Source organism: Lepisma saccharinum, chromosome 8, assembly GCF_977018435.1.
Source record: "Lepisma saccharinum chromosome 8, izLepSacc3.1, whole genome shotgun sequence".
Lineage (NCBI taxonomy): Eukaryota > Metazoa > Arthropoda > Insecta > Zygentoma > Lepismatidae > Lepisma > Lepisma saccharinum.
Genome location: NC_139236.1, coordinates 68,658,277 through 68,682,485, shown reverse-complemented (window position 1 = coordinate 68,682,485; position 24,209 = coordinate 68,658,277). Strand labels below are relative to the sequence as shown.

Below are 24,209 nucleotides of genomic sequence, written 5' to 3'. Positions count from 1 at the left end.
CTTCATGGATGTATCCGATTAAAATAATGTGCAATGGCATGCGAACGTCTCTCCATAGACGTCACTTTGATCTCGATGCATTACCGAAGCGCTAAACAAATTTTAAGGCATTTTTCTAACACCTCGAAAAGAAGCAAATTGGTACAAGAATTCAGTCATAACTTTTTACTGGTTAAAGATACGTCAAAAAAACCTTCACCATTGCATTTCTCGTGAAATTCTAGCCCATTTTGATATGTCGCACGACCCCCTTCCCATTTAAAATTCTGAAGTTGAATTCAAGATGGCCGACATCAAGATGGCCGCCGACCGTGTGGGTGGCGTCAATGTGGTTCCCCCTTGGCCAGATAACGATTGGTCATCGCCAATTTCAAATTCCATGCCGCAGTGGCCTTGTACTGAGGGTGTTAAGTGACTTATTGAGCCACCCTGTACATTCTACACGTAGACTATTTTATACACGTAAATTACGTAATATATGTAAAGAACATGGCGAAAGGTGATAACTTAGCAAAGGGCGCCGTGGAATTATGAGAAAATTATACTGCGTATCAGTTGCTAATGTGTGAGAAGAAGCTTTCATACTCTTCCTTCCAAATTCGAACAATTTGTCACCTAGAAAGAAACCTAATATATGATATATTCTAGTGTTTTATGGGGAAAAGACAACTCTTGTCTCACGACTGCCATTTGTTGTTGTTTCTTGCATACTATTTATCTTCTTCCATAGTTGACGATAGAAGAGAAGAGAAATTTTGTTGTAAATAGGATTCTTTTCATTTCGTTATGAACCAATATAGTTGAAAATGTCACTTTTCTTCCATGAAACCCTTCAAAATTACTTTTAATGCACTTTAGATTGTCTACGTAATCTATGTAAACTACAACCCAATGTAATCTACGCGTAGATTACGTGTAGACAACGCATGTAGACATAAACGTATAGTCTACGGCACATCACTGTTCCTCACCAAGCATTGCTCTTCTTTCACCAACTCTTTTCAACACGGTTTTATTTCTGATTTTGTCTGTCCATTTCACACGCTCCATTCTTTTCTATAGCCACATTTCTAAAGGTTCTAGTCGCTCTTTCTCACTTCTTTGTAGGTCTAGGTCTGCGCCATACAACGCTGTACTCTGCAGAAAACCATTGATTAGCCTCTTTCTTAGTGCTTTGTCCACAGGTCACTGCTATTCTCAATTTCACTTCCTGACTGTAGCTACGATACATCCCGGATATCTGAATCGGTCAAACTGTTCAATACTTGGTCTCGAATTCTCCCGTTCTTTTTATTCTTTCCTTGGTTTCTTCACAATAACCATACCCTTTGTCTTGTTCACATGTAATTTCGTTCCGAATGCCTACAGTAGACATTTAAGCATTCACCGTCTCTGCTAACAATGCCATGACAACATGTCCGCAAACATTATACATTTTATTATTCTTACTATAATTGCCCCTTCCTTATTTTGGAAACAGTTATTTACTAATACCTCTAAGTAGATGTTGTAGGCAATAGGCAGCATCCTTGTCGTACTCATCTCAAAATTTCACTTTCCTTTGTCATTTCTTCTCCTACTCTCACTTAAATCATTGTTTAATGTACAGATAGATTGTTTATGAGTCTCCTCTCTTTCTATTCTACACCGTTCCTTTCAGTATCTATTTAAGTTTCATCTAACTCACTCTATCAAATGCTTTCTCCAGAACCACAAATACTAGGAATACCTCCATTCTCTAAGTTTCTTTCGGCGTATAAGTTTTCTGTTTGTTTACCAAAATTAACCAAGTGCACTTGGGCCTCGAACCACAAATACTAGGAATACCTCCATTCTCTAAGTTTCTTTCGGCGTATAAGTTTTCTGTTTGTTTACCAAAATTAACCAAGTGCACTTGGGCCTCGAACACCTGAAATTTCCCAGCGGAGGGAAAATTTTCTCGTTTCAAAATATTTGAAGGAAGGGGATTCGGCGACACGGGAATTCCCCTTTAGCCTTTTTTACTCAGGTCGGAATCTGATGTAAATTTCCTATGGTTCATTCGGCGAAACGGGATTCGGTAAAATGGGAAGATACGGATCTGTGAAGAATAGAGCCAAAATCGTATGTTCGTTAGCATTCTGGTAAAAGTAGCATTTTATGAATGCAGGTGTCACAATTGATAGACGTAGTGACAGAAACATTGTAAGTTGTTATATCGGTACTATTTTCCTCTAAAACCTTTCTAATACAACTTATGAAAGACTGGACCCCACCCGAAAAACCAATGTTGCCTTCGCTCCAGAATATGCAGTGACTTTTTCGAGAATGCTTTACAAAGAAGACTGAATGCTGTTAAATAAACACGAAATCGTCTTCTAAAATACAATTATCAAGCATTGTTTTTTTTCATATCGTATATCTTTTTGAAATTATATTTTATGTTTTGTTTTTTAAATTCCTTAGCCGCTGAACCAAGCATAGTCGTAAAACAAGTATCAACTATACATACAACGTTCGAGTTTGTCATTTGTTATTTGGAATCATAAGCTACGGGGGTGAGAGCGGGGCGACTCCCTGAAAATTGCTACAATTAATTTTAAGTTACAAAAAGCAATAAACTTATTATCGTGATCGCCAATAATAAAAATAAAGTTAAGTTACTCTAGCAGAATATCCAAAATAATTGCAATTGAGTTCAAAATGCTGGAGCCAGATCAGAACACCATATTTTCGTATTCTACCACATAATCCAAAAAATTAATGTTTCTTTGAGTTTCCAAAATCACAGAAATGAGATATTTATTTAAAAAATATCGCCATATCTTCCAAAGTTTCTTCTTGAACGAAGTGTGTAAAAGTTAATAACAAAATAGCATAACTATGCATTTCGATATATTAACGGGGTTAAGTGAAAAATATGAAGAAAAATAGCCTGATGGATATTCACTAATTTGGTGTATGGAGAAGTGTCTCCCAAGGATATAACAACATTAATAATAGTTTGGCACCAGAATTATCTATAGTTATTGTTAGCTTAAAATAATTATTGTAGGTTTTATTAATCTTTAATAATAATAATAATAATAATAATAATAATAATAATAATAATAATAATAAACAGTTTTATATCATCGGCTTGACCCCTTCTACAAAAATTTCTATCGACGTCCATGTTTGGAAATATTTAGAATTGTCATTATTTTATTTATAAATATTCCTGTATACATTATAGAAAACTAGCTTTTTAAGTCGAATTTTGTGGTTAATGGACCTATTGGCAGTGATGTGCGTCTACGCGTAAACAACGATAGTCTACATTCTACACGTAGACTATTTTATACACGTATTTTACGTAATCTATGTAAACAACATGGCCAAAGGTGATAACTTAGCAAAGGGTGCTGTGGAAGTAAAACAAAATTATACTGCGTATCAGTTGCTAATGTGTAAAAGGAACTTTTCATACTCTTCCTTCCAAATTCGAACAATTCCTCACCTAGGAAGAAACCTAATATAGGAAATATTCTAGTGTTTTATGGTAAGAAGACCTTTCTTGCCTCACGACTGCCATCTGTTGTTGTTTTTTTGCATATTATTTATCTTCTTCCATAGTTGATAATAGAAGAGAAGATAAATGTTCTTGTAAATAGGGTTCTTTTCATTTCGTTAGGAACCAATATAGTTGAAAATGTCACTTTTCTTTCATGAAACCCTTGAAAATTAATTTTAATGCACTTTAGATTGTCTACGTAGTCTATGTAAACTACAACTCAATGTAATCTACGCGTAGATTACGTGTAGACAACGCATGTAGACGTAAACTTATAGTCTACGGCTCGACCATGTTAACGTTATTTTGGAAGAATGCTGTTAAAAGAACGTCTGCTTAGCGAACCGAGCTGACCCCGATCTTCCTTTTGCTGTGTTTGTAACTTCCAAACAATGACCAGCCCCGCACTTTCCCGCCTTCTTCGTTTTCTCCTCAAAATCCGCTAGGCTCATTAAACCGTTCCGAATTACGTAACAATCCTCGTAAACAATGGAGCAGCGAAACGAGGTAAGTACACGAAAAAACAGAAGCCATTTGGGTGTCTAATCAGCTTGTCCAAGCAACCGTCTCTGCTACAAACAGCACATTTTGCAAGTCAAAGAGGAGAGAAATTAAGTAACAGCATTCGTACTCATCAGTCTTACTATGTCGGTTTAAAGAAACGCAGACAAAACGTTTTCTCAGGCTCTAAAATGTTAACAGATGTTGATAAAAGCAAGCAAGACTCACTGACTCTCACAGGCACCCACAGAATATTTTCTAAAGAGGGGCGTGGGAGTAAAACTCAAAAGGTTGTTGTTTTTTTTAATTTTAAAACGGTCATAGAGAGAAAGAGAGAGAAAATAACAAATAAAGTGACAGAGAGAGAGAGAGAGAGAGAGAGGAAGAAAGAAAGGAACTTATCGAGAGAGAGAGAGGGGGGGGAAAGAAACATAAGTAAAGATGAAGAGAAAGAAGAAGAACAGCGAAAGAGAGAGAGAGAGAGAGAGGGGGGGGCAAGGAAAGAGAACGACAAGTGTAAGGTACAGAAATAACGCAAAGAAAATGCTAAAAGAGAAAGAGCTGAAACAGTGAAAGAAAAGAGAAAATAAGTTCGAGATGAGAAAAGAAAGGGCGATAAAATAAAGAACCAAAAGAAACAGAGAGAGAAAAGGTAGTAGAGTCGAATTACTTTCGGAACATATACAGCGGACTGCGCGAGTCTGTCTAGCGAGCCTAGTGGGCGTGTAGAACCTGAGTAAGGGGCTTAGCGATAGGTTCTGGGTTGAGATGACGTCAGCGGCTCGCTTGGTTAATTGGCTGCTTCGAGAGTTGTGACTCGTTCTGAAGCTTTAAATGCATAACTGCCAAAGATGTTACGGAAATAATCTCCCTTCTAAGAGAAACATCGACAAGAGAACAATTAAATATGAATAAATTCACAGATAAAAATCTAGAAAAAAAGCAAAAAAATAAAACAGGAAGAAAAGCGATACAAATAAAATGAAGATACAAGAACGAATTCATTCTTATTCCAGGTAGATCAACTGCCCTTACCCCTGTGGGTGCCCATTTTGTCATGGTACCGAAGGTTCCGGCTTAGAATCCCATGGACATTGTTGTTCTTTCTAATCGTCACTCTTCTCGTCGTCTTGAGGCGACGTAAAATGAGAAAAATGCCAAAGACAATAATTCCGAAATTGACTATCTATCGTTTACCAAAGACATATGTTATAAAGGAAACTGTACGGCAAAGACTGATGTGTCCGACCTCCTATATTTTGACCTATTTGTATTTCGCTACGACGCCGGGGGTCCCATGTTCGAATCCCGTCCTTGGCATGGGTGTTCCTGTGAGTGTCCCATCATCAATTTCATCATATCACATCTAATCCTCATCGTTGCGATCATAGGCGTAACTTTTCAGAGGAAAGAGGGGAAGGGCATTTGCCCCCCCCCCAAAATCAGGTTTGTTAAAATTTAGAAGTTTAAGGCTACTTTTCTTAACATCCTAAGACTTGAGGAGCTAAATAATAAATTATAATATTTATGATTTCGAAAATGTAACAGTTTTTTAGCAAATAGTCCGACACTGTTTTTATGGGATGAAAAACTTTACGACTCTGCCCTCCAAAAGTTAAGCCTCGAGTTCGTACCTGCCCCCCCCCCCTTCCCCGGCCCCCGCCCAAAGTCAAGTCCCAAGTTACGTCCATGGTTGCGATTAAAAAGTTACAGAAAAGCGATTACGGTGGCATTTTGCCCATAAACATTGGTCGTGGCTGTACAGTAGGATCCAAGAGTATTATTACCGTGCAAATTGTCCATGACTATTTTAATTAATTTTTCTCTTACATCCTATGTGTTTTTAAGCGATGGATTTTTATGTATGCTGGTGCAGAAGTTGTCAACAGCTTGTTTTGAGTTTTCTTTTAATTCTTGTAGCTCTTATTGGGTCAAACAAAGTGCACGAATATGGTGATGAACAATTTGCACGGTAATACTCATAGATCCCACTGTAGAGTTCATAATATAATGTCCTATTTGCACTAGGGTTGCAGTTAAGCTTACAATAATTTTGAGCTGACTCTCCACAACTTCAATATAGCAGGCACGTTGATTGGAATGGCTTTATCATAATGCATTATATTCCTACGTGCAAGATTCTCGCACAACTGTCATTGGAATACCCAATAGAATTTATATCCGAAACCGCGTGTATTTGTTTACATTGACTTCGATCTTACAGTGGACAGAGAATAGAGGTGGCAAACACAACGATCCCTCTTCAGATAAGCTCAACGTGCACTATTTCAACGGTAACGATCTTGAATAGAGGAAACTCACAAGTTCGTTCTGTCCACACAAGCATTGATCTGATTTTTTTTTTTTTACTCAAATACATTTCCAATGCAACATTTTTTTCTTTGCATTAGCTGTTAGAATATGAGAACACAAAGTTCTGACGTGGTTTTCGCATTTTAAGCTCAATTTTTCGATTTAACTTGATTTTCTTTTACTTTGCGTTTGAATACTAACTGAATCGCCACACCCCTACACGCAAAATGATTCCTCTCTGGTCTATCAATATGCTCACACACTCAACCGGCCACCGCCTTATCTGTCGATCGAATGGCAAAATACACACAACACAAGTAATTTCAGTCTGAAAGGCATTTATTCCTTTATTATTATTCATTGTTCCATGAGAAAGTTGTTTACAATAGTTTCACACTAGAATAACATTATTAGCTTTCTCTCAGGTGTTGATGCTTCGCTAATAATTCATAAAAGCAGACGATGGAAGAAAATCGATGACACACAGCAGTTGCGTACCCAATGGAGGGTTGGTGGGGGTCGGTAATTCTAGAAACAGAACATCAAAGCCAGGAAAAAATGCCAAATTAAGGCTGACTACTAAATCATTGATTGATTGATTTGGTGCTTTAAGTCCACTTTATGCACAGGAAGGCTAATCGGGACTGGACCTACCGTTTAAAGTGGGATCCGAACCACTATGTGCCTCCACTGGGTATCGAATCCGGAACCCCTTGATTGGCTACTAAATAGAAGCGTACGTAACCTCTCCATTAGTAGAGTGTGATTATCTTATTTCTGGATTATGCATGAAATACTAGGGTATTTGCAAGGGACGAAGGAGTGCCATAAAATGATAAAAAGGCAAAGAAAAGAAAACGTAAACCTCTAGTGATTATTTAAGAAGTATTTTTAAAAGAAGGCAGCAAATGAAGAAACTAAAAAATAACAATATTTTCAAAATAATTCACTGTATTATTGACAACATTCTTCTTTAAATTTTCCTCTTTGTAAGTATGAAAACACATTCCTCTTTGGTCCAGTTACGTATTTTCGATAATAAGTGGATAAAATGCTCCAGCTTAATGAACAAATCTCATGATAATTGTACTCCACAAAGAATACTAAGGAATACATTATTAGAGGTAAGTTAGACTAGCAAGTTTTCGTGATAGAATTGCTAGTGTAATGCGTTACGACTCCAGATATCCAGAGTTCGAATCCTTTACAAGGTATCAGTGTGTTTTGTCCTCTCATTTTTTCATCAATTCACCATTCATTCTCATCGTTGCGACTAGTCGAAAACTATGGTGGAACCACTAAAATACTAAAGAACACCAAAAATCAAATTATCGAAGGCTGGTACAGCCAATGGCAAAAATGACAGTAGGCAAATTGTCCATCGCTTCGTTAATTCTTCTTCTTTAATTCTACTTCATGTGTTGTTTTTAGGAATTGAATTCTGTTTATGCGAAGCAGATGTTATCCTTTGCTTATTGCCGTTTTTATTTCAAATCATGATCGCCACATTGCGAAAAACATAATGCATGAAAATGGTGATGGACAATTCACCTACTTTTACTTTGCTCTTGGGTGTACATGGTGAGAGAATTTGAATGTCAGGTTCTTGATAGAGGCACATTTCACAATCGTTCGAATTCCATTTTAAACTATAGGTCCAGTAACTATTGCTCTAAGCATAAAGTGGACTTGGACTTACAACGAAGTTTTAATTTGAGAATTTGTATATCATATTACATGAGCTTAAAATAAAGTTTTTTTTGCTTCCATGGAAACCGCCTTGAAAGCAGGTCATTGACTAACAACACGAAGCGTTTTATGATTACGAGCCGCAAACACAACTTCAACTTAATTTATTAGCATTGATATTTTTTTGTAGGAAGTTGTTAATGTCAAAAACCATTAATTTATTACTTTTTTTCAGAATCGCACTATAAAAATTGTGCACTGTACAAGTTGGCCGCACAAGCATTTTTCGTGATTCTTGGTTTCAACTTAAAATTCTGTAACGTGGTAACGGGGCCATCGACCGTCTTCTGTTTGATAAGCTCGAACGCAACACGCGATTGTTGGAATATGTGCTTGCCTCATTACCCAGTAGATAACGATCAATGTATGTTGGTTAATCTTGAAACGCAGAATCGAGAGAACAGTAGACTTCCATGCAACACAAATCTCCAACTCCAAGGGGCATCCATTGGCTATTCACAATATCCAGATCAGTTTCATATTATGGATATCTATTAGATATTTACTTTTAGAATATCCATTTCTGAATATCCAGGAAATGACAGCTCAGCTCAGTGGCGGCGATTGGGTTCCAAAACTAGGCGGCAAGTTGCCAAAACTGGGGGGCAGGGACGGCGACAGGGGTAGGTACGGGTGGGCAATTGCCCACCCGATTGCCCACTCAATCAAATTCAATAACTATATACACTTGGGAAAATGCGATGGTTCAATAAATAAGTTTATTATGGTGTTCACTCCATGTATATTTTACTTGTGAATATTATCTATATTACAGACAAGTTCACATATTCAATAAAAAGCTTTGTTGTCCTTTGCCGAAACACTGATTAAGTTAATAGGTTTACGAAAGTCAGAGTAAATAATAAGTTGAATGGAATTAATTTAAGCTTTTCTTTCAACTTCCTTAACTTTATCATTGGAAAGCGAAAGGAATTTCCAAAACTTTAGAAAAAAAAGACTGTATGCTTAAGCAGCCAGTAGGCTTAGGAGACTGGAAGGCGCAATTGTGCAGAATATGATCAAGATTAGAACAGGATTATAGGCCTGAGGGCTACAACTCCTGGCCTTCACAGGGACGATGCATCAAATTGCTTTGAAAATGTGTCATAATGAAAAGAAATACATTCTTGAAATGTGGCAAAAATATAGAAATATAGCATAATTAACTGTCTACCATAACTTGACCAAAAAGTTACAACTGAAACTGAGTGTACAAGGGGTGGAGTGGAGTTGCTTGATGTTGTCAACTCTGGGCTTCCGGCCTGGGTATGATTAAGTTAATCTGTTAAACAAATAAAAACCTCTTCTCTGTGTTGCTTCCTCCAGCAACACACAAAGTTCTTTAGTTAGGTCTATATTGAAATACTAAGACAGAGGTAATTTGATATGTCCCTTTCATCATCACGATTTTATGTACCTGTCATCTTCTAATTTCGATATGGTATTCAAAATAAAAATAATAACAATTTTATATTCATTCTACTAATAAGAAGCAATCACAAAAATAGATTTTGATAAAACAGCTCTGCAGGTTTGAAAAATACCTGCAGAATTATTGACTTGATAATGAGTTAGGAACCGTATTTAGAAATCTTCTTACATGAGTTGTTGTTTTAAGTCCACTTTATGCACAGATAGGCTAATCGGGACTGGACCTACAGTTTAAAGTGGGGTCCGAACCAATGTGCCTACCGGTTATTGAACCTGGGACCCCTTGATCACAAGGCGACAACTCTACCACTATGCCATCAGGGAGGCAAAAAATCTTCTTACAGATACATTTTCTCTATCAGCTATGGAATCATGGGATTGTTCTTGTGGTTAACTAACATAAAATAGGGATGAAATTTTAGAACCTTGTGCTTCATAACATAATACGTACAATGTTATTTATTTATTACTTTTCAGTGATATTTTGCCAAAATGACCTTCTTTAGCCTAGGTAAATATTATGGAGAATGAACTAAGAATTAGATCTATACCTGGCTTTTTTAAATTTTGCTAATAAGACATTATCCATAGTTATGTCAAACGCTGAGCTGTATTGGGCGCTCGGAATGCACACGTGACGTAGTGACTTGACACCTTCATCCAGGTCGGATTGATTTTAGTTGTTATGTATTAGTATTAATGTGCGAATTAATTGTATTATGTGGAGGACTCGACTAGCCGTTTAGAAATAAATAAATAACAGTCTGCGTGTGAAACAAGGTGGCGAACACACTATCTTTGCATTTCTCAGTTCGTTGATGTCATCAACATGTCGTACATGAATTGATTGATTGATTAATTTCTCTAGCGCGTGTAGCTATCTGACCTGTCAGAACCCTATATCTATATTTAGTACAAAACACCAAATGGCATTTTAAATCAAACGTACTATGAGAGCTATACTTATAATACGTACTAAAGTAGTCCAGCACTAAAGTGCATTATACTAAAGTATTCGCCTCAGGGCGAGGGTGTTAAATTCGCGATTCATGATTATTGGTACTGCACGACACTCGAAACACGATGGGGACAGAAGAGTCTTGAATTTCAGTCCTCATTTGTTGGAAATTCTTTGTCTTGGCAAGTTTGTAAATGCTGTAAATACTTCTTACAGTCATAGCTGTGCGCACGGGGGTGCCAAAGGTACCTGGCTACCCCAATGTCTTCTCAAAAAATAAAATATGTTGAACTATCATTAAAATAATGAAAATAATATCCGTGGTAAAAAAGTAAGGAATTTCGTTTCATTTGAGATGACCAGCTCGCTCTCTCTGAGTCTCTCTTTCTTTCCACAAAACAATGTGATATAGTAATAAAGTAATCACGTAGTAAAGAAATTATTTTTTCCTTTTCCCTTCACATATCGGCCCGTACTTATTCTTTTCCCGAGGACCGACTTGTTTGTTAATGCAACCTTCCAACATTTCCAATAAGACTTTCATGAATGCTCTCTTTCCCTTCTCTTTCAATGACAAGTGAATCAATTTTCAGATTTTTGCTTGCATCTGAATTCTACGGTTTAAAATGATATATAACACATGGGTAACTATCGAGTGACCAGGTACAGCAATATATTTCATGAAGTAATGTGCATTATAAAACATGGTTAAACTGAACCTACAGATGTATTTCGTGAAAGTGATTCAGCTGATAGTACCTGTAGAGATATAGTGTTGTATTTATAATTTTCAATTGTTTACTTTTATTACTTAAAATATTGACACAGTGATAGTAAAACCTGTGCTAAAGTGATAACAAATGCTCATTCTATAATGTTATAATTTCATGTTCATATACCTAATAGTTTCTGTGAATAGGAACATTAAATTAGGACTAGGTAGGCTAGCCTTGTCCAGATAGGTAACTGAAACTTCCCTTCAGGCAGCTCAAAATAAATTAGTCTGCGCACACCTATGCTTACAACATCGCAAGTATAATTTTGTATTTTGCCAGATAAGACTCCCAAGTTGTTGTTTTCAATTCAAGTGGCATCCTTGCTACGCGTCCCTGGAAGTTACGTCAGAGCGATCGTTTGGTGAGTTGGGTTGCATACATACAGGTTAGATTTTCAGCGCTCATAGATCAGAAACTAAGCACTTTCGAGGTTATGTGTTGAAGTTGTTTTAGGACACCCTGTATATGTTGGAGGGGCGCATGAGTGCATGTAAAACTCATATAAGGTCTTACATTTATACTGCCCACCCTAATTTATGAATATACAGCTTCTGCCCACCAGGTCGAAAATTTCTGGCTCCGACCCTGACTGCGGGGGACGTATTACTTTCGCTTGGTAGATATGGTTTAGCATTGTACGAGGGTAAAAGTGGCAAAAAGTGGGGGGTAACTGCTCCCCCCCCCAATCGCCGCTACACATAGCTAAAACAGTGTCTAACACATTGTGCTTAGGAGGGGCGAATTTTAGTCCGGCATCTTAATGAGCCGAGAATTTCAACTTACATCGACGGTCTATAGCTATAAGCAATATGAAAACACAAACCAAGTTACCCTGCCTCTTCTAGATATTAGCGTATGGCGACAAAGTGATGCATATGCGTCTTGGGTTCGTGTTCCAGGAACGGAATAGTTGTTATTTGTTTTCTCTCATGATTACCATAATTGATCCCATGTTGCAATAACACTGTTTAACAAAAAAATGTGTGGTAAAAAAAAAGTGTCGATAATTATCTTCCACTTTCGGTTCGGAAAATACGAAGGGACAAAGAAAACGGAACACTTGAATCTGTATTTTTCTTATTTTACGTCGCTTTTCTCCCACTTTAGATAATAATCGCGACGATGAGGACGAATGATCAATAGATCAATAGGTCGGGGCTCAAACCCAGAACTGGACTGTATGGGGTGCATACTTTCTGATAAGCACACGAATGTCAACCTCTCTTCCACGTAGTGCATACAGAATTGCATTATTGCAGACTAACCTTGCTCTCGCGCCTGGATTCACAGTTGTGTGATGTCCATGTGTTTGTCGTTTTTCCAATTGTCCATTCATCAATTTCATCTTATCATATTTTATTACCATCCTCGCGATTAGCCAAAAGTGTCAGAAAAGTGAAATAAAACTAGAATAGTCAGTTGGGACCTACCTTGGGTGGCAAGATCGTGACTCGAACACTCAACGCACTCGCCCATCGAGATGACACAAAACGATTCACCACAAGAATAGGCATGTCACAAAATCCTGGTCTGGATGGTTGGGAGGAGCGTTCGCCTCCAATATCCCTTCCCGTGGTTCCGCATCTGAGCTAAACACAAATAAAAGGGAGAAATGGTACTCACCACGGGTCATCAGCATCTTCTCGAAGCCTGCCGCCATGACGAGCTCCAGGAACTGAGTGATCTTTGCTTCCTTCAGGACCTCCAGGAGGGTGAGGTCGGTGGGTTGTCCCGGCATCAGAACAGGACTCAAAGTCGACGCACCAGTCGCGTAATCGTGCACCAGATCATCCGAACCAGAAGGACCGTACGAGCCATTGTGAGTGTGATGATGATGATGATGGTGATGCGTGGCTTCCAGGTAGCTGTCTTCCGGTACGTCAGCGCCGTCGGTGTGGTTCTGGTGGTAACTGTCGTTGTCGTGATGATCCACCCCCGACAGATAGCTGTCCTGGCTGTGTTCGTGGTGGTGGTGATAGCTATCTTCCCCGTCACCGTACTTGTGGTAGTGATCGTCGTAAGGGTGGTGTTCTTGGGGGCGCATCCCAACCCCTTCGCTCCCGCTGTGAGCTGAGTCTGTCACCGACGTAGGTCGTACTGATCCGGAACTTGTGGCTGCGACACCAATTGCAGTGCTTCCGGTGCTGATTGGGCTGGATGGCCCAAAGGAGGTGACACCCATCGCTCCGCCACTCTCCACCGCTGTTGAGTCGGTAGGCCTCGGTCTGCTAGAGCTGCTTCCAAACGTTGGCGTGCTCCCCGAGCTACTCGAGGGTCTAGACGACGATGTGGTGGATGTTCCCGAAGAGCTGGAATTGACCCTATCGCCTGGAAATATGACAGGTCGCGAGCTGGTGACGTCGGTGTCGAACACAACGCTTCCACCCGCTTGGTTGTCCGTGGGGTTGTTCGAGGAGCCTGGTCTGGTTGAAGAGCTGGTGGGCCTCGTCCCGGTCGTGGGCCTGGAGCTGAGGAACGTGCCCCCAATCATTGCGGTGGTGGAGGAAGTGGGACTCGTTGGTCGCCCATTCCCATTCGTCGGTCTTGTGGGCCTTCCACCGACTGAAGGTCTACTGTTTGCACCGTTGGTGGGCCTTCCGTTTGAATCGTTCGTGGGTCTTCCGTTGCTCGTAAGTCTTCCATTTGTAGTTCCAACCGTAGGCCTTCCGTTCGATGGCCTTGCTGCAGTGGTGCTGACTGTGGGTCTTCCGAAAAATCCGTTTGCTGCGGTGGTGCTAACCGTGGGCCTTCCAAAAGTTGCATTCGTTGCTGTAGTGCTAACGGTAGGTCTTCCAAAGAATCCATTCGTTGTAGAAGAGCTAACTGTTGGTCTTCCAAAAGATCCATTCGGAGCAGTGGTGTTAACTGTGGGTCTTCCATTCGAAGCAGTGGTGCTAACCGTGGGTCTTCCAAAAGATCCATTCGCAGCAGTGGTGCCAACCGTAGGTCTTCCAAAAGATACAGTGGTTCCGACAGTGGGTCTTCCTCCGTTTGGTCTCGTGGTGGTTCCAAACGTGGGTCTTCCATTCGGTCTTCTGGTTGGCGTCACGGCACTCGTAGTTGGTTTCCCGTTAGCAGGTTTTGCCCCACCGGTAGGCTTCCCGTCTGCACCCGTGCTGGTAGACTCTATTTCGTTTAGCCCTGGCTGGGTCTCCTGGATAGGCCTGGTGGTCAGCCAGGGGGTCGTGGCAGGCGAATGACCTTCGGTGACCATGGTGATGGGCACCGGCATTTGGGGCTGCGTGAGCGAGTCCCCTGCCCCACTCGGCAAGGGCGCCGTTTGGGAACTGGACGGAACGGTGGACGTGGACACCGTCGGCGGCAACAAGGGAACGACCTGAGACGGACCGAAAGTTGGTTTCGGCCTCTGGGGCTTCGACCCGAAGTCATAGCCGTTTTGGGGGTTCGGGGGCACGTGCCCCGGCGGACCGTACGAATCCCTAAGCTCCTGCTCCCAGTGCGGTCTCAGCGAGTACAGCCGGTACTCGGTTCGATCCCCGAACCGGGTGTAGCCGGTCCTCGAACCCAGGCTCCTGAATCTCCACGTCCTGTACCGGACAGGGCTGTTGTACTGGGATCCTGCCACGATGATCTGCAGGCAGAGGAGGAACAGGGAGTAAGCCACGGCGGTACGCATCTTGCGCGGAAAAGACGGATTGTGAAGCAAGATAAGGTCGCGGCCAGGTTTATAAGAGGACCGGAAATAGCCGCTGTAGCATCCTGTGCCACTTTTCCCAATGTTCGCGAAGAAGCTGCTGGGATGTTCGCCCCGCTTGAGTCCTTAACCTCGGCTTGTGAACACGCCCACGCAGGTTGTCCATTCCAGCAATCTCTTCCAAAGGAAGGCTTCCGTGACATTTTGTTTAACCTTTTAAGCGGCGGGCGATTGTGGAAGAACTCCGTCTGCTGACGTTCCTTCCGAAAATAATTACTTCAAATCATTATGATCAGGATATGGTAGACTATTAAGTGATGGCGGGACAGCAGCTGCTTTCAGCGACATGTCTTGTCCCCGAGATAATGGAGGAACAAATGAAGAAGGAAACACTTGAAAAAGATACTTAAAAGTAACTCTCAGGAACGAAAATTACATTACTGAGTAACTTTGATTACATAGTATACACAGTATTGTTTCTCGTAATTGCAAAGTTATTTCATTAGTGGAAACTATGCAGCGTGGATGCCTAAAAATAGGTTTCTCCAGTGCTCGTGATATCTAAGCTAGGAGTCAAGCGGTAAAACGTTATTATTATTATTATTATGCCTCTCTACGCTGCAAACATTTGTGAGATTACATATTCATTGATTGTTTTGCTTTATTTTACTTCGCTTTTTGTGCCACTTTTGGCTAATTTGCGAAGATGGGGATGAGTGATGATATGATGAAATTGATGAATGGACACACAAACGTCCATGCCCAGGCCAGATTCGAACCCGGGAGAGATTACATATTGATGTGTTTCTTTGTGACTGTTCTTTTATTAATTTCATCTCGCCAAAATCGTACTTATCTTCACGATTAAGCTAGAGAATAAGAAAAGGGACGACAAATTATACATAATTACACAGGCACACACACGGTGATTTTTTTTTTCTGGCGGTACGCAACGTTACTCCGTACCAGTATCTTTTTATACATGACAATAATACAGCCCGACCCTGTGGCCGAGTGGTTAGCACATCGCGCTGCGACGCCAAGGGTCCCGGGTTCGAATCCCGGTCGGGCTTGGTTGTTTGTGAATGTCCTTTCATCAATTTCATCATTTCATCACTCATCCCCATCTTCGCAAATTAGCCTAGAGGCACAAAACGCGAAGTAAAATAAACTAAATCAAATCAAATCAAAGACAATAATACTAAACATTACTTTAACGGAAGAAATGTGTATGTGTGTGATTAACAATATGGATATCCGATCATTTATGAACGTACTTCATATTTTGAGCAGTTCTTATGATGTACACAATAACAAACAAACATGAAGATTACCGAGTGAGTAGAACCTTCCCCCCCCCCTCAAAGAACTGTTCTTCTTACTGCCTTCCCGATAGCGTGTGGTAACTTCAAAGCCTTGAATCAAGGGGTCTCTGGCTCGATACCCGGTGAAGGCACATAGTGGTTCGAGTTTGATTTAGTTTATTTTACTTTGCGTTTTATGCCTCTTGGCTAATTTGCGAAGATGGGGATGAGTTATGAAATGATGAAATTGATGAATGGACATTCACAAACAACCAAGCCCGAGCGGGATTCAAACCCGGGACCCTTGGCGTCGCAGCGCGATGTGCTAACCAATCGGCCACAGGGTCCGGCACATAGTGGTTCGAATACCACTTTAAACTGCATGTCCCGTCCCGAATAGCCTATCTGTGCATAAAGTGGATCTACTTTTTTTTAAAAAATATTGCTCATAACTCATATAAGAGTTCTTAATGGGTTCGGGCAGTAAAGATTGCGTTAACCAATTCAAAATTGAGAAAGCAGCTTGCCTTATTATTAACTATTTAACTTAATTATTTCATATATACTGGAATATGTTTTAATGGCTTTGTAGGATACATAAGCCATAGATTGTGAATTCAATAATTTAATTTTGTCATGCAAATATGATTTTTCGTTTAAAAATGATATCAAATATTTGATCCAAACGTGTCGGAAAATACATTAAGCATTTCCTAGATGCAGATAAGTAAAACGAAACGAGATAGAAGTATTATTAATTACTCTGGAACCATGTACGTCATTGACCTACAATTCTGCCAGACTGCACCCAATGCGAATTGCAGTCTTGAAATTAATAACTGTAATAAGCTATTCTTACAAGCCTTCCGTTTATGCTTAATGATATGCCATGCTTTGCTGCACTCTACATATGTTAGGTCGAAAAGGGTTTTCCTTTTTCAAGGACGGGAGGAAGGAAATATTTACCAAGATAAATACCCAACGCGTATCCTTTTTGCATCAACACGGAAGAAAGAGAAGTTGCGTGGGTATAAGCCGTGAGAGCTTTAAATAACGCTATCAAAGTACTTTGGAGGGATGGCTGCTATTTCCGGAAAGATTTGTGAGAATCTGTGATGTTTAAGGTTGATGAAATAAAATTTATTGCCTTTTAAAAAAATGGGAATCATCATGGAAACAACAGGAAGGACTGAAGGGAATGAAATTAGCCATAAAAACATTAGTATAAATAAAGACATATAGTAACAGACGGAACTGTATGTAGTTCCATATAAATACCCGGAAGGATGGCCGAAACATGTTTGAGGCTTTTACATCAGGGTTAGGAAACGCAAGGCTCTTATATTTTGAATAGTGCAAATATAGACAACTTACGTTTCTCGTATAAGCCTGTACATACTACAACCAGCATGGCTATTAGTATTGTGTTATTAGTAGAGCCCCGAAGTTCAGGCATTTATTTTCGTTAAAATAGGCAGGCAAAAAGGCATTTATAATGTGGTAAATAGGCACTAAAAATGAAAAAAAAAAGGCAAAATAAACCGAAAAAAAGCACATTTAGAAGTCGCTTACTTTTATCTATAATTTCTGGCAAAATGTTAAAATCTAAATTGGGAAGAGCATTTTAATTTTTTCCGTCTTGATTGCACATAACTACAAGGTGCTTTTTAAGTTCTAAACATTCATTGATAGTCGTCTGTCAGAGAGAATGTTTTTCATAATAGAAAATGATCTTTCTACTTCGACAGAAGTTATTGGAGCATACATATAACAAGCTAATGTAGCTGGACTCATTTTGGTAACAGCATTTTCACCTTTTAGAATATCACAAATTGTTTTCAATTGTTTCAAGTCCTCATTTGCACTCACTACCCGTTAGCACTTTTCCGCAACAGCTGACCCCTTTTCTCCTGGCACTTCCATCATCTGCTGCATAGATTCCTCGAAGATTTTCATGGATGCTATAATTGTAATTGTCTCTGGCAATGCACCATAATGTGCAAAAGTAAACTTGAATAGCACAGGAGTTTTTTCACTTCACGAATTGAAGCCGCTTCATTTTCTGGAAGAGCATCGATCACCTCACTGATTTTTTGAAGGTTGTTAGCATAATATATAGCTGCTGATATCCAGGTTCCCTATCTCGTCAAGACTGGTTGCTGAGGTAAACTAAGCTCAGATGCAACTTCCTGAAATTTTCGGGTTCGAGAGGGAGATTTCAGAAATATTTTCTTTGTGTTCGAAATCAACCTGTCCACTTCAGCAGTCAATCATGCACAAGAAATGTTAACCGAAAGGCAATATCCTAACTGAGCATGAAATACATTTTTTTCTCACACTTTTCTCCTTCAGCAATGTTGAAACATGCGTGAGTTCAATATTACTTAAATAAGGCGAAAATTATTCACATAATAAACGGAAGAAAAATAAATGCCAACAACGATTTTTGGGAGAAAAATAATTTATATACATATTTTTTTTAAAAAAAATGTTAAATTTCATTGAAAAAGGCAAAAAAAGGCATTATAATTAAAAATAGGCAGTGGGGTCCCAAATAGGCAAAATAGGCAAAATGAAAAGGCTTCCAAAACATTCGAAACAACATAAGAAACGTATATTCGGAAAAATTTTATCAATATATGCAGTAGATAAAAAGAGGCATTTTGCCAAACTTCCGGGCTCTAGTTATTAGGTATTGTTTTATATTGGATATGTGTTTCGTCGTGCACCACAAACAAAATCTCACATTATGTTCAAGGAATAACTTTTCTTCATAACTTTTCTTGCTAGAATCCCTCCAAAACTAAGTTTATCCTGTTTGCATGCTGCCGTGCACTACAAATTCATTGTCACAGTTATTTATTTTTCTGTCAGATAACATGACGTTAGCATTCTATGGAAATTAGATCATGAAGCAGAGAAGCTGACAGAATGAAGTCTTTTCTCCATATTTCTTTTAAGCTTTGAGAATCGTGATTCAGATTTACGTTCCTAGACATGTAGGAAACGCAATGACCTGTTCGATATCATGCGTCGCACACCCCTAACGGCGACTCTGTGTTATAATATTAATACCACCACTGGGGTGTAAGAGGTGGCCCTTCCACGTAGTACACCCAAACGTCAACCTCACTTCCACGTAGTGGTACACCCTGGAAACTACATTTTACAGACTAACGAGGCTCTGCCGTCTAGAACCATGGTCTATGGGATCTGTGTTGTTGTGCTGCCCCTATGCGTTTGTGGCAGAAACGCGAAGTAAAATAAATCAATTCATTCATTCACTACAACCACCGATGTTTTCTTATAAATAATGCGCTGTAAGTGTAAGAAGAAACCAGTAATGTCAGTAAACGACACGTTATATCATAGGCGCCGGGGCTTGGGGGGCAGAACCTCCCAAGTAATTTTGCTTAAGAGGATCTAATGTATTATTTTGCTTCTCTTGTAAAGTTTACTCTGAATTGTGCCACATGAACTTAACTTTAAATACACATTTGAAATGTCCTAGACCATCAACTTTGGGGGCTGAGACCGCTAAACCGTCAACTTTGGGGGGGGGGGGGGGCTATGACCAGAGACAGCAAAACACCTGACTTATTACTATACACTAAGTATGTAATTATGAGTATTGTTCAAATTTTTACTAAAAAGAGTTTCAAAAGATGATGTGCATGAGCTAGGGTAGTTCGGGCAACAAATGGCTCTCACATGGCATTCAGAACGAATTCATTGATATATTAGGGAGCTCTGTTTTGCGCTCCGTGGTAGCAGATATTAAAAGTCGGGAATATTTTGCTATTATGGTTGACGAAACTTGTGACATATCCATCCGTGGACAATTAATATTCTGCATTCGAACTGTGAATAAAAATTTTGATATATTTTAGGAATTCATGGGCTTTTATGAGATTCCGAACACTGAAGCCAAAACTTAAAAAAGAGAGAGTGAGTCATTCATTAATTTATTTCAGTGATTAGAGGCCCCCTCTCAATAATTTCGGCAAGTCGGCGCCCCTTCTTTATATAGACATATGTAGAAACCTATAAATCAATCTAGACACTGCAGGTATCTATGAGAGTGCCTGTTAGGAGGATCATATTCTCTTTCCAATGGGCAAGATTTTAACTGTAACCTCCAGGCTTTCCGATATTAACCCTTACGCTTCATGTCAGTATAAGTTCGACTTAATTTAATATCTTTGATATCAGCTGACATCGTCTTCCCCGGCCTCTCGTTATTTCCGGCCCTCTTATAAACCTGTCCGCGACCTTATTGCTTCACAATCCCTCTTTTCCGCGCAACCATTCCTCCCAGTACATCTTGTAAAGTGTGTTGCATTAATATTACAAGCAAATTGTCCATCACCATGTTTATTCTTTTTGTCTTATGAAACGAGATCTTCAAGAATTGTAACAACTCATCAAACAAAACTGCTGACAACTTCTCCACCAGCATACATAAAAAATGAATTCCTTTAAAACCCGTAGAATGCAAAAGAAAATTTAATGAATATAGCCACAGACATTTTGCCGAGCAATACTTGTGCATCCCACTGTACAGCCAACGGCAAAGATAATAGTAGGCAAATTGCCCATCGCTATTTTCGTTCCTGTTTTATGCTACGTCGTGGTTTGTTTTAAGGGATGGGATTCTGTTGATTCGAAACTGATGTTACCTTCTACTTATTGACGTTTTTATCCCAGTTCATTTTCATCATGTTGTAGATAATAGACCGAATGAATTGATGATGGACAATTCGCCTACTGCTTATTTTGCCGTTGGGTGTAGAACAGTGGGATCCAAGAGTATTAACGTGCAAATTGTCCATCACCATGTTCGTGCATTTAATTTGACCCAATAAGAGCTTCAAGAATTAAAAGAAAACTCAAAGTAAGCTGTTGACAACTTCTGCACCAGGATACATAAAAATCCATCGCTTCAAAACACATAGGATTTAAGAGAAAAATTAATGAAAATAGTCATGAACAATTTGCACGGTAATACTCATGGATCCCACTGTACCAGGCAGTTCCCTCCTAGCCAATGACCACATAATTTCTTCTTTCCTCCCAAAATTGTTCTTTTTTCAGCAACTCTTTCCAGCACAATTTCCTTTCCTATTTGTGTGTTCATTTCACACGATCCATCTTTCGCCTTAGCCATATTTAGAAGCCCCTAACCTCGTTTTCTTACTTTTCGTACAATTCAGGTCGCTGCACTCTACACAAAACACTTCGTTAGTCTCTTCCTTACTTCTGTTAAAGGTCCACAAAAAACACTTATTCTTCTATGACGATAACGTAATTGCAGTAGTCAATGAACGCTGTTCTACACGCTATGACTAAACCTTATTAGGTATAACTTGAAGAAAATCGAACGAAAAAGCAGCGAAGTAATCAAGGATTTTTCTTGTGATCGATTCTAAATAAATATGCTGTAAAACTTTTCAGATAGTAATGTTAGACATTGAACATACCATGAAAATTAAGCAAATTACTATCTGATCGCGGCCTTCGTGTTACTGTGAAGTATCACGAGTAATCCTACATCATAGTAAAATTTCAACTTTGGCATTGTCCAGATGAGAGGCTTCGCAATTGAAGGGGATGTTAATTAGATAAGTTTTCATACATAGTTAATGTGTATGTGATGTGAACTTTTATGGAGCTACAATTATGAAGGGATATGGGGAATAGAGCATCCACTTCAAATGATCGACACCAAGAAAATTTAAGAGCTCAGGTATGTATTTGGATTTAGTAATAACCTATGTGCAGGTTATCCTTGACCTTGATCATATCATAAATATGATATTCGAGCTCGAAGATTAACTTGATTTTATGTATTGTGGAAATAGGAATATTCAAATGAGACAAGCTGATTCTATTTCTCGTCTTACCAGATTACCAGATTCATATTTCCCCCATATTGATATCTCAGTTTCGTGTTTTCATGATACTTGGAATTTTCTGACCCTTTACATGCAGGAAAGTATATAGTTCTACTTGCTTACGATACCGCACGTAAGGAGCAGTATTAAAGATATTTAGTGGGGTGTATGGGGTAATCCTTCCACATAGGACGCCCAATTGTCAACCTCACTTCCACTAGTACACCCTGGACTGCATTTTGCAGACTAACGAAGCTCTGGCATTTGTGTTTTGTCCATATATGTGCTGAGTACCCTTTTACAGCCTCAGAATGTTTTAATGTTCTAATATTTGAGTAAACGACATTATAGTTAATTTAGGTAAGGTTAGGGGAAGGAACCCCGTATAACATGACGGATGCAAAATAGCGTTTATGTGCTGACGCACCCAAAAATTCAAATTCAAAGATATGTAGCTATTGGTTTGATTTTGATTTGGTGTTTTAAGTCCACTTTATGCACAGTAAAGCTAATCGGGACTGAACCTACAGTTTAAGGTGGAATCCGAATCACTATGTGCCTCCACCGGGTATCGAACGCGGGACCCCTTGATTACAAGGCGATGACGCTACCACTGCGCCATCGAGGAGGCCCCTATTTTAGCTATTGATGGTAATTTATCATATTTGTGAGAACTTGTCTAATTTAATCTGAAATTTATTGCAATGAAACACACACATTCAAGATAGTAATAAATATCCACACAAAATAGAAGCTTCGCAAAATTATTTTTATGTGCAGTCTGTGCAGTCTGATTTAAGAAATTTTAATACAAATATTACAAGGCAATTTGACTGAAATAAGTATATCCAGGTACAGTGCGATGCATAAGTATTACCACGCAGATTGTCCATTACCATGTATGCTCTCTTTGTTTTACGTAATGGGAGCTTCAAGAATTAATACAAACTGCTGACAATCTCTGCATCAGTATACGTAGGAATCCATTTCTTAAAAGAGGAGCAGGATACAAGAAAGAAATTAACTAAAGTAGTCATGGACAATTTGCCGGGAAGTACATGTGCAGCCTACTGTACAGTAAGAGAAAGATTAATGAAAATGGTCATGGACAATTTGAATGGTAATACTAACTGTACAGGTACTGCTCATAAGCATATTGTCAGACACGACCAGTGGCGTGACCAGGTTTTTCCAAAGGGAGAGGTTAGGTATATATTTTTTTTAGTATTCAGCCCTCATTTTGCCATTTTTTCCTGCCTTTGACATTCTTTTTCTTTAGAAATACTGGGCCAAAGGGGGGAGGGGTTATGTCTCACCCTCCTAGGCATTTAATCAACAATCAATCTTCTGGTCGCGATTAGCCAAAACATGTAGGAAAGCAACATAAAATGTTAAATATACAAAAATATATTATTCTGCAAGACAAGTCTTTCCTTTTACTCGTAGATCTAAGTTTTATTTTTGTATATTTAGTACGTTATTTTGATCTTATATTATCATTATTTACTTACATAACTTAATTTTAAAATCATAATTATATGCTAGATGCTTCTGCATCAATTTATTTAACCAGGATTCTAGTATTTGTCTTACTAATAACTTGTTAAACGCTGTCTATTGAAAATGTGGATTTTTTTTTAGATATACTAGTCAACATGTACCAAATTTGTATTTGTGTTGAAGACGAATCGTGAAGTTTCCAGCACATCATGCTACTACATCAGGGGGGGCCTGGGTTCGAATCACGAGCATGCATTTTTATATTTGTTTGTCTGTTCTGATAAATATTGAAAATAAATTTTAAAAGCTTTACCATTATCTATTTTTATTTGTATTTAAGAGGACGTTGAGCAGTGGCGTACCTAATGAAGGTTGATGGGGGGTCAAAACCCCACTTTGGCCCAGTAACCCTAGAAAAAGAAATCCAAAGGCAAGAAAAGATGGTAAAATGAGGGCTGACTACTAAAAAAAGTATACGTATCCCCCCCTTTCAAAAATCCTGGGTACGCCACTGATGCTAAGTTTAAAATTTAAAATTTTCAAAATAAGAAACAACATTGACAGAGCTAAAGAACTTAGCCAATGTTGACAAATTT

The 24,209-nt window shown here is 39.1% G+C and overlaps 2 protein-coding genes across 2 annotated transcripts in view; one reads left to right on the top strand and one right to left on the bottom strand.

Moving 5' to 3' along the window:
- LOC145991524 (uncharacterized) overlaps window positions 1-14,915 on the bottom strand; it is a 47,058-nt gene extending 32,143 nt beyond the window's left edge. The window contains exon 1 of the mRNA XM_083127544.1: window positions 12,884-14,915. Within this exon, the coding sequence (XP_082983670.1) occupies window positions 12,884-14,897 (2,014 nt within the window). The 5' untranslated portion in view covers window positions 14,898-14,915. The remainder of the gene's footprint in view (window positions 1-12,883) is intronic.
- A 6,758-nt stretch (window positions 14,916-21,673) lies between these two features.
- The window catches only part of Vps24 (vacuolar protein sorting 24), a 28,057-nt gene continuing 25,521 nt past the window's right edge, over window positions 21,674-24,209 (top strand). The window contains exon 1 of the mRNA XM_083126822.1: window positions 21,674-21,965. Within this exon, the coding sequence (XP_082982948.1) occupies window positions 21,909-21,965 (57 nt within the window). The 5' untranslated portion in view covers window positions 21,674-21,908. The remainder of the gene's footprint in view (window positions 21,966-24,209) is intronic.